Source organism: Convolutriloba macropyga, chromosome 3 (genome assembly GCF_964194025.1).
Source record: "Convolutriloba macropyga chromosome 3, txConMacr16.3, whole genome shotgun sequence".
Lineage (NCBI taxonomy): Eukaryota > Metazoa > Xenacoelomorpha > Acoela > Convolutidae > Convolutriloba > Convolutriloba macropyga.
The window spans coordinates 69,551,559-69,568,234 of NC_134470.1; the positions used below are offsets into that span (position 1 = coordinate 69,551,559).

A 16,676-nucleotide genomic window follows, 5' to 3' on the forward strand; every position below is an offset into this window, starting at 1 on the left:
TTTGTCAAGGTTGCTTCTTTTGTCAAGCTGCAAGGCTGAACAAGTGGCTTTGTACATAACTCATTTTTATGTTTTCGAATGCGCTCTGTTCTTCTTTTTCCCGTCGGAAGTCGTCTTTTCGATTTTCGTACAAAAGTAATATTTTTCTATCAAAATCTGGTATCATTTCTACGTAAAACTTCGCTAAGCCGACAAAAGACACTAACTGTTTCATGTTTGATGGAGTGTGCAATTCCTTCCTTTGAGACTAAGTAACCAAGAAAACTAACGCTTGAGTCTTTTTTGTAGTTGCATTTCATTAATGGAGAAATTCTTTTCATGTTGTTCATTTTTGACCGCAAGCATTTGCGTCTCGTAGTGCGTCTTTGTTGCTCCATATACCAGTACATCATCTTGAAAGATGACCACACTCTTGATTTCTTTGAAAATTGACTCGATGCAATTCTGGTAGATAAATGAAGAATTCTGCAAAACCCGATGAAGCCTGCACATCTGGAACAATCCTTACAAGACGTCGAGTGTATATATTTCTCTGTACATATTTTTCATCATCGTCCAATTGGATTTGATAATATGCTACTGATAAGTCAATTTTGCCACATTAAGAAGCCCGATGGAGAATATGGAATATGGTCTCCATGTCTAGGATTGAAAAATGCTCGTCCATAACTTTTTCGTTAACGTGAAGATTCATGTCCACGCATAATCTAAGAGCTCCATTTTTTCCGCTGCCGAACTACTGGTGATGCATTTGTGACCCCACAAGGTTTGACTGGCTCCAGGATGCCCTGTGGTACCATCGTCTCAAATTCCATAGTCTTGTTGAGGTAGAGGTATCTTTCTGGCCTTGGAGAACATCGGCTGTGATCCCGATATGCGTTTAACTTTCGGTTGATATCCATCGACTGCAGGTAGTTTTTTTATCACATTCACTGTGTTCATGCCTTCTTGAGGTAGTATGTCTCTCCCAATTAGTCCAAATTCTTTCTCGGGTTGCACAATTGCAAGATGTTGCTGCCTATACATACTTCCGCTCCACTCAACATCATATGTTAGTGATCCCAAAAACTTCAGCATCATAGGACTCATGAAATCTGAGTTTCCCATCTAACTGAGGTTTACCAAGCTGAGACCAGATGAATGATGATATCACAGTACTACCAGCACAGGTACCAACTTTCCTTTTTTGGACTTTTACTGTAATGTATTCCTATGTTGTTCACATTTTAAACACGTTTTCCCGTGTATAGTAGATTCCCATCTCCATTTCAGAAGTTTTTTGACCAGACAAGTTACCCTTTCATCGCAGAAGTTGTTGTGCTGGTCGGATTTACCTGACCTAGGCTGGGTTTTACTTTTACACAACTCTGCAAAAGGCCCCACCTTTTCACAGTTCAAACAATTCTTGTTCAAACTGTGTGGTTTACTTCCACATCCTTTTGACAAATAACTATTGCGTTTACTACCAGTGAAGTTTTCACTCGGTTTTTTGAAGGTCTTTTTGAAGTTTTATCCCTTTTCCTCCTTCCCTATAACTGGTTTATTACCTGTTGAGCGAACTCGCAAAAACCATTCCTTCACTTCTGAACCGTAGATTTTCTGTCATTTTAGAAAAAATTATCGTTGGTTTGGTTTTGATATTGTCTAATAGTCTTAATTTTGCTTCAGGGTCTCTCAAACCTGAGGTAAACTTTATATTTACCAACACCTCTTCGGGGTTGGTTTTTGTTTTTAGTGCCTCAAAGTCACAAGAGCGTGCCTGTTCTCTAAAGCGACTTATAAAATCATCGTCTAATTCTCCATGGCTTTGGACAACGGACAGAAATTAAGCCTTTTCTGTCAGTATTACCATTTCTTTAAAAGACATAAATTTGAATAGCCGATCTCGTGTCTTCATACGGAATGTCTATCAATTTCCTAGGACTCATTAGACTCCTTAATTTAACAATTGCATCTTGCTCGCACAAACTAGGAAAGAAGTTGGTTACGTTTAGGTCCACTTAAGTACCATCATTGTTTATATTGTCCTCTTTTTTCTCCAAAGCGTTATTTTGCCACAAAGGACAAATTCCACGCAGCAGTTGATTCTGCATTCTGTAGATCCCAAAATTGTTGTTCAGTGCGTGGTCTGGACACCATTGTCGTGGTCTTGAGCACGAGTAACAAGTTTTTTTATTTTAATAGCTAAAACTAAATTGGCCTAAAAGTAAAAAAAATTCACAGGTACTCATAGTCGCTAACAATATGAAAATTTGAAGAACCGTCTAGATATAGATACACTGATAGTGGATAAATTACACCTTAAGTTCGAACAAGTTTTTCCCCTTGCCCTATATGTCAATTTTTAGTGCAGTTTTTGCATTTAACACGTTGTTCTCCTAACCTGACAACATGACATTGGTGAATTCAGGAAGGATGATCGAGTTACTTTATGGTCATCAGTGATGGTAAGTTCGGATTAATCGCTCAAATTTATTGTTTATGTAAAATGAGATACTTTTCGCATGAACAAACTTGAAACAAAGATTTCGCTCAATCAATAATCAAAATAAATACTTTACCAACATCAATTAAGAAAGTTTTGTTTATATCAAAGTTTTAACATAAACTCTAAGTTCTGATCTTCGCGATATATAACACAAATCATTAGCTAAACCATTTTCAATAAAAAAATTATCAACTGCAGAACATATCTCATTGTTCCGACCCCTCTTGAGGGGGGAGGAACTATATACTCAAATGGTTTTCTTTGTTCAGTCAATTTTGGCCGATCGATATATTCATCGTAGAGAGTTGAATCAAAGCTCACTAGTGATAGGGTCTATTGGCTTCCTCATTAGCTCAAATATTATTTATCTAGTTGATTGCTTGAAAGCTTATGGTCGTTTTGACTTTTAAAATATTTGATTTTTAAATAAAAAATGGCTCATAGAAATTTGCCTCCATTTTTATCTTAATTTGGTCAACTTGTAGCTTAGTGTCAGCAATCAAGGAGTGCTCCTTCTTTCTGCTGAAATTAAATAAGGTCTTTATTGAGGTTAAGTACGCCTTAAGTTATGGTGTTCTGGCTTTGATACTACTAGATTTCACATTTTTTTTTAATTTTCAGGTATTTGCCCATTTTTAATGTTTTCTAGTTTTGTCAAATTATCACGTTACTGTCAGCTCATATGTCAATTTTTTTGCGTTCAAATTAACGCACATTTGATAATATTTAAATCCTTAAAGATATAGATTGTGTTTCTTTACCACTTCGACAGTACTTTCTCGAAGAATTTAATTGAACTTTTTAATTTTGTCTCTAACTGTCGTTTTTACTTTGTCCTTTTACTCGTATGTAATTTCCTGTACAATGACCCGGTTTGATTGGCTTTTCCTGGAAGAGTAGATGAGCCGATGTTTTCATATTAGAAGATAAATAATAGCTTTCATGACTTTGAAAACAATTGTTTTCCAAAATGAAAAAAAAAAACATTTCAACTTCGCAATTTTGTTCCTTTTATTGTCTGTTTGTTACCTGATCTCGTTAATTAAAGGTTAAAAATGACATTTTTTGTCAATGGAAGTTATTGAAAGGAATTGGTGTAGCAAAATCCAATGTTTTTAAAGAATTCGTTATGACTTTGCTGGCTTCGATAAGGGTTTTTCACAAAAAAAGTAAATTAAATTTTGATTTTTGTCATGTTTGACGTTCTTTGTGTAGACGTAAGACTTGTTCTGGTTAAATGTAGGTCTTGAGGGCTTCTTTTGGAAAAATAAACGAACCTATTCAATTTTTTCATTTTGTAATTAATGGCTTTCGTGTCTTTGGAAATAAATTTTTTTCGAAAAAAAAACAAATATTACATAATTTTTCGTTTTTCTTTTATTTTGTCTAATTGTTGCTTATTTTCATTACTGAGCGGCAGCATAATACATTATCGGTTTTTGACGAAGGTGCAATCGAACATAATTTTGGGCCCAAAGTATGGCTTTACGGCTTCCAAAGCATTTTCTGGCAAGTTTTAATTGATTTTAGTTTGTTGTCTATTCGTTGTTCTTTTTGTAACTGCAAAAAAAACTGAATACCAAGACTTCCTAATTCACTTCTACAGAAGCATTGGTAATTGTAAACCTATGGGATATTTTACGTGATTCCTAATGGTTTTCATTACTTTGAAATTAATTGTTTTATTTTTAAAAAAAATTCAGAGAATTTTCTAACTATAAATTTTCTGTTCTTTCTTGTGTAATTGTTACCAAGCTTTATCATGAACTGGCGAATAACCATTTGTGTCTGGTGATTTACAAGTTATTTGTTTATTTTCAGTTTTATCTGACGCTATTTTGACTTTGTTATTAAGTTTTGTTTTTTAAAGGGACATAAATTTTTTGATGTAATTAATGTTTGTTGTTGTTGTTTGATTTTGCCGTTCGTCTTCGCTCGCTTTCTTAATATCGGCATATTTCAACAATCTAATGCATCAATGTTTACTCCACTGAGTTATTTGCTTTGGAGGCTATCTTTTCGTTCATAAATCAGTTTTTTTTTTGAAAAAAACTTGAATTTTTTTGCGTTTTTCAATCTGTTCCTCATTTGATACAATTATGCCAAATATGTTGATGAGCGGGGTCGGAACCTTATGTGCGATCTCACATTACCGAGCCGCCTTGTTCAATCTAGGTTGAATGGAAAACACCGTATCAATCAATTCAAACAAATTTGTATTTGAAAACTTTAGCTCGGGGTGTTCAATATAGCCTTTTTATTGCTTAGGATCAGCTCAATTGTTCACTCCTCAGTCTTCGACTATGTGTTAGTCTTCTTTTGAAAAACAAATGAACACCCGCCGCGTTGTGAAAGCGAACGTCTTCGTACATATATAGTATTTGATAATAGCAAAAAAAAACAAACAATAAGCCTATTGATAAAAAAGTTCCAGCTCTCAAATCTGAATCTAAGATTTATTTAACTGTAGGAAACTCGAAGAAAAGTCAGGTACCGCATCAATTGAAAGGAAATATTACAGAGAAAAGTGTTCAGTTACCAAAATCCACCAAAGCCATTAAAAAAACCTTAATATTTTGGAATAAATCAATGGGTACTCAGCTTTTAATTATTAGCAGCAGCGAAATTGCCCCAGATTATTTTTATTGTCAATTGTTAAGCACGAAGAGGGAGCTAGAGTAATAATCAATTCCCCACTTATTAGATTTTTATATTTAAATTAGTAAATATTTATGCTTTTTTAATTCAAGCAACGAATTCCAACTCAGATCGGAACATTTTCTAAGATTTAGAAGTGCAAGCTATCATCGCAATCTCTTACTTCTTTTCGTTACTCTCAAGTGTCAACGGTTCCAAGCAAAGGCCTGCTTGTAAAACAATTGCTTCAACAAGATTCGACGATGATCTTTGAGCGGTTGAGGACAAAGGTGTTAGAAATCATTTCTTCTTTTTCTTAAAAAATCAAAATTTAGTAGGAACAGTACCGTCGCTCCGCATAATTTTTTTAAAGATTTTGACACGAACACTGAACATTTTGAGTTTTTAAATTGAAGAAATTTTATTACAATTGTGTGAAAAAAAACATTTTGTTTTCCAGACGACTATATTTTTTTTCTTTGTCAAAAATTGCTCCGGCATGAATCAGTTTTAATTATTTTTTGTTATTGAGTTAGATACTTTGAAAAAAAAACGAGAAATTCAAGTTATACTCTTATTTCTAGTGGCTGCATTATAATTAGATTAGCAAAATTTGACTGCAAACATTTGGTTAAAACGCATGTAAATGCATGTTAATTGACAAATTGTTCTTGACAAAATTGTTTTCCACTCTTCACTTTCAAACATTGCTCAATCAGCTAATTGTCACATGACGGATGTTAATTTGAAGTTTGATTGGCTGGCTGTTAATAGAATTAACTGAAAGTTAATGCACATTCAGACGGTCGTACTGAGAAATGGCCTTTACAAAATCCATAATGTGTAAAATCAAATAAAAGAATCGAGATTAAAAAATAGGTTAAAAAATAACTAAATAGCCTAAAATAGTTAATTCTGCCATGGCAATTATAATAAATTGGTTTTCAAATTATAAACAAAATATGAACTAAATAAAAGCCATGAAACAGATTTAACGGGTTATCAATAAGCTTTTAAAAAACTAGTCAAGTTTTTTGGAGCAGATTAAAGATATTTAGCCCGGACGCTTTGTTCAAACTTAAACACCAAGTCTCGACATATAATTTGCTATATAGGGAATTTTTCAAGTTTCATTTAGGCGTGTGACCTTTTGCATCAGCTCAACAACATTTTCTTAAACTCTAATTAATAAAAGGTATCTGAACAGGTCATTCACTCTTTTTAGGTCAACTAGCAACCATTTTTCCTTTTCATACTTCAACAAAAGTTCCACTGATACGGAAATGGAGCAGGAAATAAGCCTTTTGTATTTTAGTGCCTTTAAGTGGACAAGCCACTGGAATTTTTTGCGCAGCCCGCCCACCAGAACAAAAAAAGTTGAGCTTGATACGTTAGAAAAGTTTACGCCGGGCTAATTTTTGAGTAATTTTCATCTTCTCCTTCAAAAATTATGTTCTGTTTTAATTGAATTCTTCACCAGCGGGGCTCAAATGACTACTTAATGTTTTCGCCCGATTATTCTGCCCCCCCCCCCCCCCCCCCCTCCCCCCACCCCCAAGCTTAGTGGGCATATAACTGTTACGCCCCCTAGGCGCACGCATTATTTTTTACATAGTGACATGCTATATAACAACACATAAATTGTATTAAGGGGAGGGGTTGGGGGGGGGGGGGGGGGGTGGACAGTGGCTGATATAAAGTACACTGGGGGACGAAACAGAATAGATCCGTTTTCTCACCATGAAAGTTTTGCATGTTTTTCATTAAAGTACAAAATTGACGTTCTTTTCAAATGGAACAAAAATGGAAAACATTTTGAAGATGAGCCAACTGGTGGTGATGGTAATTGAACTCAGCACAAAGATTAAATTGAAAAATTCAACAATTTGAAAACTCGCATCACATTCAGTATTAATTTAAACTTTCAAAGAGAATGTGGCAAAAAAGATAACAGCTTATTCACACTCTGTTCGCGTTGGTTGCAGTTTTTGGGTGGTGAAAGTCCACTTGAAAGTTTTAAAAACATCCAATTCAAATTCTGTTTAATAACAACTAGCGATAAATAATTCAGTGTAGTGTTCGCATATACGTTATTGTTCCGACCCCTCTTGAGGGGGGAGGAACTATATACTCAAATGGGTTTTTTTTTGTTCAGACAATTTTGGCCGACCGATATATTCATCGTAGAGAGTTGAGACTGGTATCATTAGAAAGCTCGTCCAGCGTAGAATATGGAAAAAAGTTTTTTGATTTTCGTTTTTTACAGGGAGTTATCGAGGTTTCAACTTCTGAGAAAAGTAGATTGAATTCCGTTGTTTTTATTCACATTTTCCGGAATTTTTGCCTAAAATTTTGTCAATTCTGCTAAAATTTGTTAAAATTTTGAAGAAAAGTGTGGTTGATTGTTTTTTTAAAGACAAAAAATATTGTCGACTAAACTTATTTACATTTTTTGTCTAAATTTTTGGCTAAACCTTCCAAAATTCAGCCTTTTCAATCAAAAATAGCACGAAATTAGCGAGATTAGTCAACTTGGATTAAATTTACCGGAAGTACAAACCCAAACTCCACTAACACCATCTTTATAGACTCAAAAGGCGGCTATTTTTCCTTCAGATTCCGTTGAGAGTGCTCTGTAATTAAAATTAGCCGTTTTTTGCTAACTTTACTTGTTGATTATCAAAAACGCAGCATTTATTTTTGATTTTTAACTAACAAATTATCTATACCTATTACATTCAATAAATTAAATGTTCCTATTTAACGAATAGCCTTAGCAGAGCTAATTTTGGACCAATCTTGGACTGTTACAAACCAAAAAAGTTTCGGATTGTAATCAGCGGTTCTTTTTTAGAAAAAAAAATGATCTTTTTTATATTAGCTAAGGAACAGAACATTTCAAATCAAAGCTCAGCAGTGGTAGGGGCAATTGGCTAGTTAAGCAGCTCAAAATTAATTCATGTTCTATTCTAACTGAAAGCTTCTATTCGTTTTCACTTTTAAAAACTTTTGATTTTTTTTAATTAATAATTTATTGAAGTTTCCCTCTTTTCTTTCTTATTTTGGTCAATTTGTAGCTTAGACTCAGCACAGAAAGAATGTTTTTTTTGTTTCAATTAATTTAACATCTAGTCTCTATTATGTGTTTAAGCCTTAAATTATGGTTTTCTGGCTTTGATACTAATAGATTTCACATTTTTTGTTATTTTTAGGTATTTGCACACTTTTCACAATTTTTTTAGATTTGTCACAATATCACATTATTTACAGTTCACATATCAAATTATTGACAATCAAAATAAAACGCAAAGGAATATTTTAAAATCCATAAAGATATAAATTATGATTTTAACGACTTCGACAATACTTTTTTGAAGAATTCATTTGAATTTTTTAGTTTTGTTTTTAACTGTCGTTTTTAGTTTGTCGCTTTAGTCGTATTCAATTACCTGTATAATGCTAAATTTCATTGCATTTTGCTGGAAAAATGGATGAGCCGATATTCTGATATTAGTAGAAAGCTGATGTTTTTCATGACTTTGAAGACGATTGCTTTCCAAAAAAACTTATTTTCGCCGCACAATTTTTTTGTTTCCTATTTGTTACCAAGTATCGTTAATTACCGAACATATATGACGTTACTGGTTTCATTTAAAGAATGTCAAAAAAGACTGGTGTCATAAAATCTATTGTTTTTAAAGAATTCGTCATGACTTTACTGGCTTCGACACGGGTTTTTTCGCAAAAACTTTTTTTCGATTTTGACAACCTTTTTGTAGACGTAAGACAGATTCTCGATAATTGCAGGTCACAAGGCTTCTTTTGTACGGATAAACAAACCTATTCATTTATTTAATTTTTTAATTATTGGCTCTCACGACTTTGGAAGTAATTTTAATTCGAAAAAAAAAACAAAAGTATTACTTAAATTTGCCTTTTTTGTCTGCTGTTACCTAGTCTCATTAATGAGAGGTTACATACTTAATTATTAGTGTTCAAAGAAGGCGCATTCAAACATATTTTGGAGGGCAAAATATGGCTTTAGAGCTTCGACATCGTTTTCTGGCAAGTTTTGATTGAATTTTTGTTCGTTGTCTTTTGTTGTTCTGTTTAAACGCATAAAAAATGAAAAAGGAGAGGTCTTAATGCCCTTCTATAAAAGCATTGGTAATAGTTAACCTATGGGATAATTTAGTTGATTTTTAATGCTTTTCAATACTTCGAAATTGTTTTTTTTAAAAAAGCGAATTTTTTATTTTTACTGTTTTTGTTCTTTTTTGTCTAATTGTTACCAAGCTTTATTATAAACTGTACCCACATCTTTTCTGGGGAAACACAATTTACTTTGTTTAATTTCAATTTTATTTGACGCTTTGTTGACTTTGTTATTAAAACGGACATAAAGTTTTTGATAAAATGTTTGGTGTTGTTGCTTGTTTTTGCTGCTGGTCTTAACTTGCTTTCTTAATATTGGCATATCTCATCAATCTTGTGCAATATTTTTTACTCCACTGAGTTATTTGCTTTGGAGGCTATTTTTTTGTTCATACACTATTTTCTTTTAAATACTTGAATTTTTGGGTTTTTCTATCTGTTCATCCTTTGGTAGACAATTATGCCAAAATTCTGGATGTGCGGGGTCTGAACCTTATGTGCGATGACACATTACCGAGCCTGCTTGTTCAGTTAACTGGCGTTGAAGAAAAACAAGCTAGCGGTCCGGAAAAAATTATTTCAAGTAAGCCTATCCAGTTTCAGCTCAGAATATCTCTACGCCTAGTTTTCAAAAAACTTCACACCCTAGAGGACAAATCAAACTAAAGTGTCCCGGTTAACTGTATTTTCCTGGTTAACATTTTCATATTATCCAGATAGTTTGTATAATTCTATCCCAGGGTTTCTGCAGAAAAGTGAAAAAAAAATATAAAAATTAAAAAAAAAACGTTGAATTACTGCTTAATCTGATTTCTGCCTGATACAGAGATAGACTTTTGACCTTTCAGGAACCTTAAAAAACTCGAAATTGTCACTAGAAATGGCCAAATTTGGAGAAAAAAGAAGGAGCAAAAAAATTCGAGACTTTATTAGAAGATAGACCGTCTCTACTACAAGACTCTTGAAAAAAGGCGTCTCTCTCTCTCTCTCTCTCTCTCTCTCTCTCTCTCTCTCTCTCTGTGTCTCTCTCTCTTCCACTGTGGGTGTTCGTGTGTGTGTGTGTGTGTGTGTGTCTGTGTGAAAACATCTCTCATAATTTTTACAGATTAGGAGCCACGTTATCTATAAGGTCTTGTAAAATTTTGTAATTCTCATAGTAATCAAAAACGGCTTTGAAATTGAAATGTCCGAGTCTCAATGCACCAAAAAATAATATTCGAACTTACAACTGAACTGTTACAATTTTTTTGGATTAATTTGACCAAAAAATACTATGTATGATTTTAAACATTATCCCACCGAAAAAAAATTAATTTAGGCGCTGCACATTGGCAGAGTAAAATTTTCATTGTTAGATTATGTTTTGTTATTCCACTGCCTAGATTGTTCGTTTGATCAGCAATTTGGAATCTTTGCTACTGAAGCAATTGAAAAAAATAACAATGGCTATCGCCGGTCTGGCTCCATCCGTTCTCAAAAAATATATTTTGCCTGAACACACAAGATTTTTGTGAAAATAAAGCAAAATTATGCAGTTTTTTGGTATATGATCTTGCTAGATTTGCCATTCTTCAGTAAGAAGCTCTTTAGCTAAAAAACGCTTTGACGTTGACTGAAGATTTACAACTACCCTACACAACTCTTTATTTACGCATATTTTGAACAAATTAAGAACAAATTGTATAGTATAGTTTTAAATATTATGCGCCAAAATTGTGCAAATGATTTTTTAATATAAATCCATTCGGAGAACTGTTACCGTTTGTTGATTCCGTATTCAAGACAACACGCGTTTCCTACATGTCTTTTTCAATGCCCCTGAATTTTAATGATTGAATGTCATGGGGGAACTAAACATGCAAAAACTCAAATGGACTATTCAGCAAATTTAACGGTAGTAAAAATGTTTAGTTTGTTGCTGATTATGGCTTGGATATAGCTTTATCGATTGGTCTGTGACTCGGAACTTAGTTCAGATTGTTTAAAAAACCGCCGCGATATTTTCGTTCCCGTCCTTCTGTCTGTGTGCGCATAAAGATACATGCCAAATGTCCATAAAATAACAAAATTTCGGACGGCAGTGATCCTCATTCCCAGTTATATTAGAAACCTTAATTGCAAACTGTTTTCTGTAAATATACAGAAATTTATTTTCGCACTTTTTCCGGTCTATCGATTTTACTATGTTGTCATAATTTTTGTAAATCTTGACTACTCTAGCTTAAAAATGGATTGGTGTACAAGGTTGCACAAGCGCGGGTAATTTGTTCGTTATCATTACATTACTCTATAAAAGTATACCCTGCGACAATTTCATTACTTACTCCAATTCATTTTGTTCTATTTTGTTTGTTTTTCTTTCCTCAAGTCCCATATGTTTGTTCTTCTGTCCTCCAGTTACCACTCTGTTGTTATTTGTCAACTCAGGGGGGTCAAATTTTGACAATTAAGATCCTTTCTTCGCACCATGAAACTGATACTGCAAACTAAATTGGTGAAACGCATTACTAGAGACTAGTAAAGCATAAGGCTCTAAAAGAGATGCTCAACCACTTATTGCACTCCGAGCTTTACTTGTTTATCTCGTTTTCGAGGACGAAAAGTCAGACCGGTCACTTAATAATTTGGCCAAGCAAAAAATTGTATTGAAAAAGACCACCGGACTGATATAATTGGTACTTCGTTTGATCTTCCAATATTTTTCTATATTATTATTTTGCTCTTTGAATGATTGGTAAGGACCACATACGACGGTTTTATGGCTACCGAAAAATCAGATTTCTAAATTTTAAATTTTTTTCTCGAGATAACAAAACCAATGGAAAACTAGAGCGCTCCCAAAAATTAATCTTATTTAACAATAAAGTTAATGAAAATTACTAAGTTGATTTATAGGCTATTTGGGGTTGACAGTATTCAACTAATTCTTGCTACACTTTTCTTATAAGTTTGTTTGGTCTTAGGAGTTGAGAAGTTTTCGCAACTGTCTGACTACGCTGAATCTTTTCTGTTTGTGCGACCCCCCCCCCCCGCTTAGTGGGTGCATATTATTGGCATCCCCAAGACGCACGTCTCATGTTTTTACAAAATGGTTTACTATTTAGTGGCACGTGCTCGATAACTGGGGGGTGCATAACGTACTGGGGGCACAAATTGAAAAGACCTGACTACGTTATACACACCACAATGCCATTCTGTGCACGTAGATTTTCCACATATGGCGTATGACTTCTAGTATATGAAAATCTTATTTTGGTTTTAAGGGCACGAAAATAGTGTTTTGAATACTTTCCTATTCTTGCAAACTCTCTTATGATATTTTCAGGTTTAGTAAGATTTCTTTTATAATATTAGTATCTTTGCTAAGATTCCATAGAAGCATACAAGATGCAGTATGATTTTAAAAATCATATATGACTTTGTATAATTGCTAAGATCCTTTTATGGAGATCGTCACGGATAATTGTATATGTGAGCCAGTGAAATTCATACAGCATGCTTTAATATATAAAAGTAGGGGTGCAAAGGGTCGTGGGGGCAATAATCGAAATAATCCCTCTAATACAGTGTAAGTTTTCTGTCTTCTGAACATTGGTTTTTTTTTGGGGGGGGGGGGGAGGAGGGAGGTGTAGACAAACCTGGGGGTGAGTTGTGAGTTGTGGAATTTTCCGTTGCGAATGACCCACCAGATGCGAAGGTATACCCCCACCACAACACAGATCGGAATGACAAATTCCACAAACATCAAACAGCTGATGTACAAACCACTCTTCCAGTCATCCGCCTTCCAGTTCAGACCCCAGCTCTGACCAGAACTGTCCAGGGCAAATCCAGGGCCCTAAAACATAATTCAATTTTTGATCTCAGGGGAGAAATAAGTCAAATCTACAAACAGTACAAATAAATGGATTAACAATTGTTCAACAACCAAGAATTATCACTCCTCTCTTCTATCCAACCAGGAATGGGATCTTTTCCATTTGTGCCCCCCCCCCCCCCTCCAGCTTAGTGGGTGCTAATTATTTGCACCTCCCAGACACACGTGCAATATTCTTACATAATGAATAATGAATTACTATGTAATGACACATCCCCAGTGATTCTGGAATTTTTATCGTGTACGATCTGATAAGATGCTGACTAAGAATTTTTATCGTGTAAGATCTGATAAGATGCTGACTAAGAATTTTTATCGTGTAAGATCTAATCAGATCTTACACGATTAAAATTCCTCTTATCAGATCTTACACTATAAAAATTCTGGCAAGAGGAATTTTTATCGTGTAAGATCTCATAAGACATCTTATAAGATAAACATTCCTCTTATCAGAATTTTTATCGTGTAAGATCTGATAAGACCTCTTATAAGATAAACATTCCCCTTATCAGAATTTTTATCGTGTAAGATCTGATAAGATGGAATTTTTATCGTGTAAGATCTGATATGACATGTTTTAATTATTCCAATATAACCGTATAACGTAGTCAAGGTCCTATGAAAGTAAAAAAATAATCGGTCAGCTAACCAATTATGAAACAAAAAAATGCTTGTTGATTCTGTTTTGGCGGCAGTTTTATTGTGAGTCTTAACAGGGTACTATGGCTAAACTTAGCAGTCCAAGATAGTTTTGGTCTTTGAAAAAAATTTCAGCCTTGTTTGATAATCACCGCTTCGGAGAAAGCCCCTACCGCTCAAATAATCTTTTTACAATATCTTATAAGTCTTAAAAGACAGTATAAGATATTTTGCTCTTTGTTGCTCTGACACTTAAGTGTTGCATGCTGTAGTTTTTCGGCTACTGCTTGAGAGCAACTCTGAATTGTCTTCAATATGAAGAACATGCCATACTTCAGGAATTTATATAAGAGGAAATTTTTATCGTGTAAGATCTTATAAGAGGTATTTTTATCGTGTAAGATCTTATAAGAGGAATTTTATCGTGTAAGATCTTATAAGAGGAATTTTTATCTTGTAAGATCTTATAAGAGGAATTTTTATCGTGTAAGATCTTATAAGAGGAATTTTTATCGTATAAGATCTGATAAACGTCTTATCAGATCTGATAAGAAAATGCATCCCCTTACAGGCTATTAGCAAGATGGTTTCGTCAGAAATTTGTCAGATCTTACACGATAAAAATTCCACAATCATTGGGGATGTTCTGCTACTGGGGGATGCATAACGTACTCGGGGGGGGGGGGGGGTACAAACAGAAAAGATCCCAGGAATGATTGCCAGGAATAGTATCTCCTAAGAATACGTGCCGTTCTCTTATAACACACATTTTGAAATGGTAAAAATTAAAAAAATATATCGTATTTCTATAGAATGGAGAATAAAACATAGCTCGGGGATCCAGAACGCGGCACTATACTCAATTTTTTTAAATGACCAAAACTTTAATCTTTTGCTTAATTGCTTTGTCATGCCGCGCTAACTTTGATGTTGTAAAGAAACCTCCTATATATCTCCTTTGCCCAAACGGTGACGCCTTTTTTTGCTTTTTGGACACTTTTTAATTAGAAAGAGGAATTTTGGTGGTTCCCAGCCATTGAGGTACGAGATAGAATATGGTACCAAAAAGCTACGTACACTTAGCGAACTTATATGTTGGCACAAAAATCAAATAATACAACGTTCTGACTTCAAATCAGTTCTCTAGTAACGGGTTAGTATGATTTCAGCTTTGCTTTTGTACAGTTTTCACACAAGTTTGTATCGAAATCTGAGTCATTTTTGACACTTTTTCGTCACTGTTTTGACACATTTTTGATACTGTTTTTCTAATTGCTGCTTTGCTTCAATTGGATTCAGATCGGGGCTATTGAATGAGCATTCAAGTACCTCCCGTGACAGTGTAAGTGGAGAAAACCAGAATAAAAACTCATTTAAAACTCCAAAATTTCACACCTTTGTGTGCAACCCCCCCCCCCCTTCCCCCGTGCGCTGATATTGTCAGCTTGCTTCCTCTTTTAAAAAGTGGATCAAATATATTTTTAAAAGCCAAAACTGCAAAAAATCAGTTATGAGCGTTTTTCTCCTAGACGAGTAACCCTATATTGTTTACACCATAGAACCTATTTTCGAAAATTATCTCCCCATTGAGAAAACAGTTTGGTCCTCCGATCGTGGGATTTAGAAAAAAAATGACTTGTAAACTATTTGGCGGGAAGACGAAAAAGATAATGAAAAGGAGTGCAATGAAAAGGAGTGCATGAAAAGGAGTGCATTTTTTTTATTCTTACTACTTAAATTTTATTGTTTTTTCATTGCACACTATCTCGTACCCTGGTCAATTTATTCTTGTTCACCTTGTTTTGAGACATGAAACAACTTTTCATGTCGCAGTAATTGTTATTTTTGCATTCATTTTCTTTCAAGTTATTTTACTATTTCTGCATCCACGTTATTTTATGCGTTATTTTCCATTTTTCCATTCATGCTATTTTGAGCCAATTTATGTTATTTTGCGTTCAAGTTATTTTATGCAAATACAGAAAATTCAAATAATATTTACACTGTCAGCTAAATGCATAAAACTTTCATGATTTTTCGACTGAAGCTAAAAATGAACCCCTGCCTAATAGGAACTGAACAACAGGTTCACCCGTTGGAGATAAATGCAATGACCTTTTCTTATGCATGTCTCAATATTTTGATTCTATTTCAGCTGTCAATAGTTATTGCAAATATATCTGAAATATTTTCAACCAATACGTGTTATTGCAATTTGAGATTTCAATTATTTTCTATGTTCATCTCGTATTCTCCTAAAACTAAGTTACCATTTTCGTCTCAATGAAACTGAGCATATTTTTCGGCCATGTGAGACACCCTTGAGCATGCAGGTTTGCCTTTCAAACAAACCTTTTAGATTACTCGCTGTGAAAAGAATTTTATAATTATGAAAAATTGTTCCTAATTGATTTCATATTTTTGCGGTACTGTGCAAAATTATAAACAAAGCTTTGTTTATCCAAATGCTGAAATGGAACTTTTTATTTTTATTTGATCAAATTTTATAAACAAGCTGCTCATATTACTCCACTCAAAAAGAACAATTGGCCCGAACTGAATCAGTAATATTTAATCAATTTTTTATGGACTGTTGAGTTATTACATGTAATAAAACTACACCTGATTCAAATCAGATGAATGATGAATTAAAAATTAATAAAGACACCAGTCTGTAAGAACGCGATCCAGTTTTTTTGACTTTGAAATTTTTATCCAGTAATTCCACATCAAAGCAGACAGTATTTAGTGCAAGTTAGGGGAACTTAATTTCACGCCGCTCTAATCATCAGGTGTTGTGTTTATTTTGCAGCTCTAGTTGCTACTATCAATTATAAACCAGCCAATCAAAAGCAGCCCTAAAAATCAGTCAAATATACC

At 34.0% G+C, this 16,676-nt stretch overlaps 1 protein-coding gene across 1 annotated transcript in view; it reads right to left on the reverse strand.

The window, feature by feature from the left end:
• LOC142337247 (uncharacterized) overlaps nt 1-16,676 on the reverse strand; it is a 123,952-nt gene that overhangs the window by 61,555 nt on the left and 45,721 nt on the right. Inside the window, exon 4 of the mRNA XM_075386400.1 lies at nt 12,919-13,118. Within this exon, the coding sequence (XP_075242515.1) occupies nt 12,919-13,118 (200 nt within the window). The remainder of the gene's footprint in view (nt 1-12,918; nt 13,119-16,676) is intronic.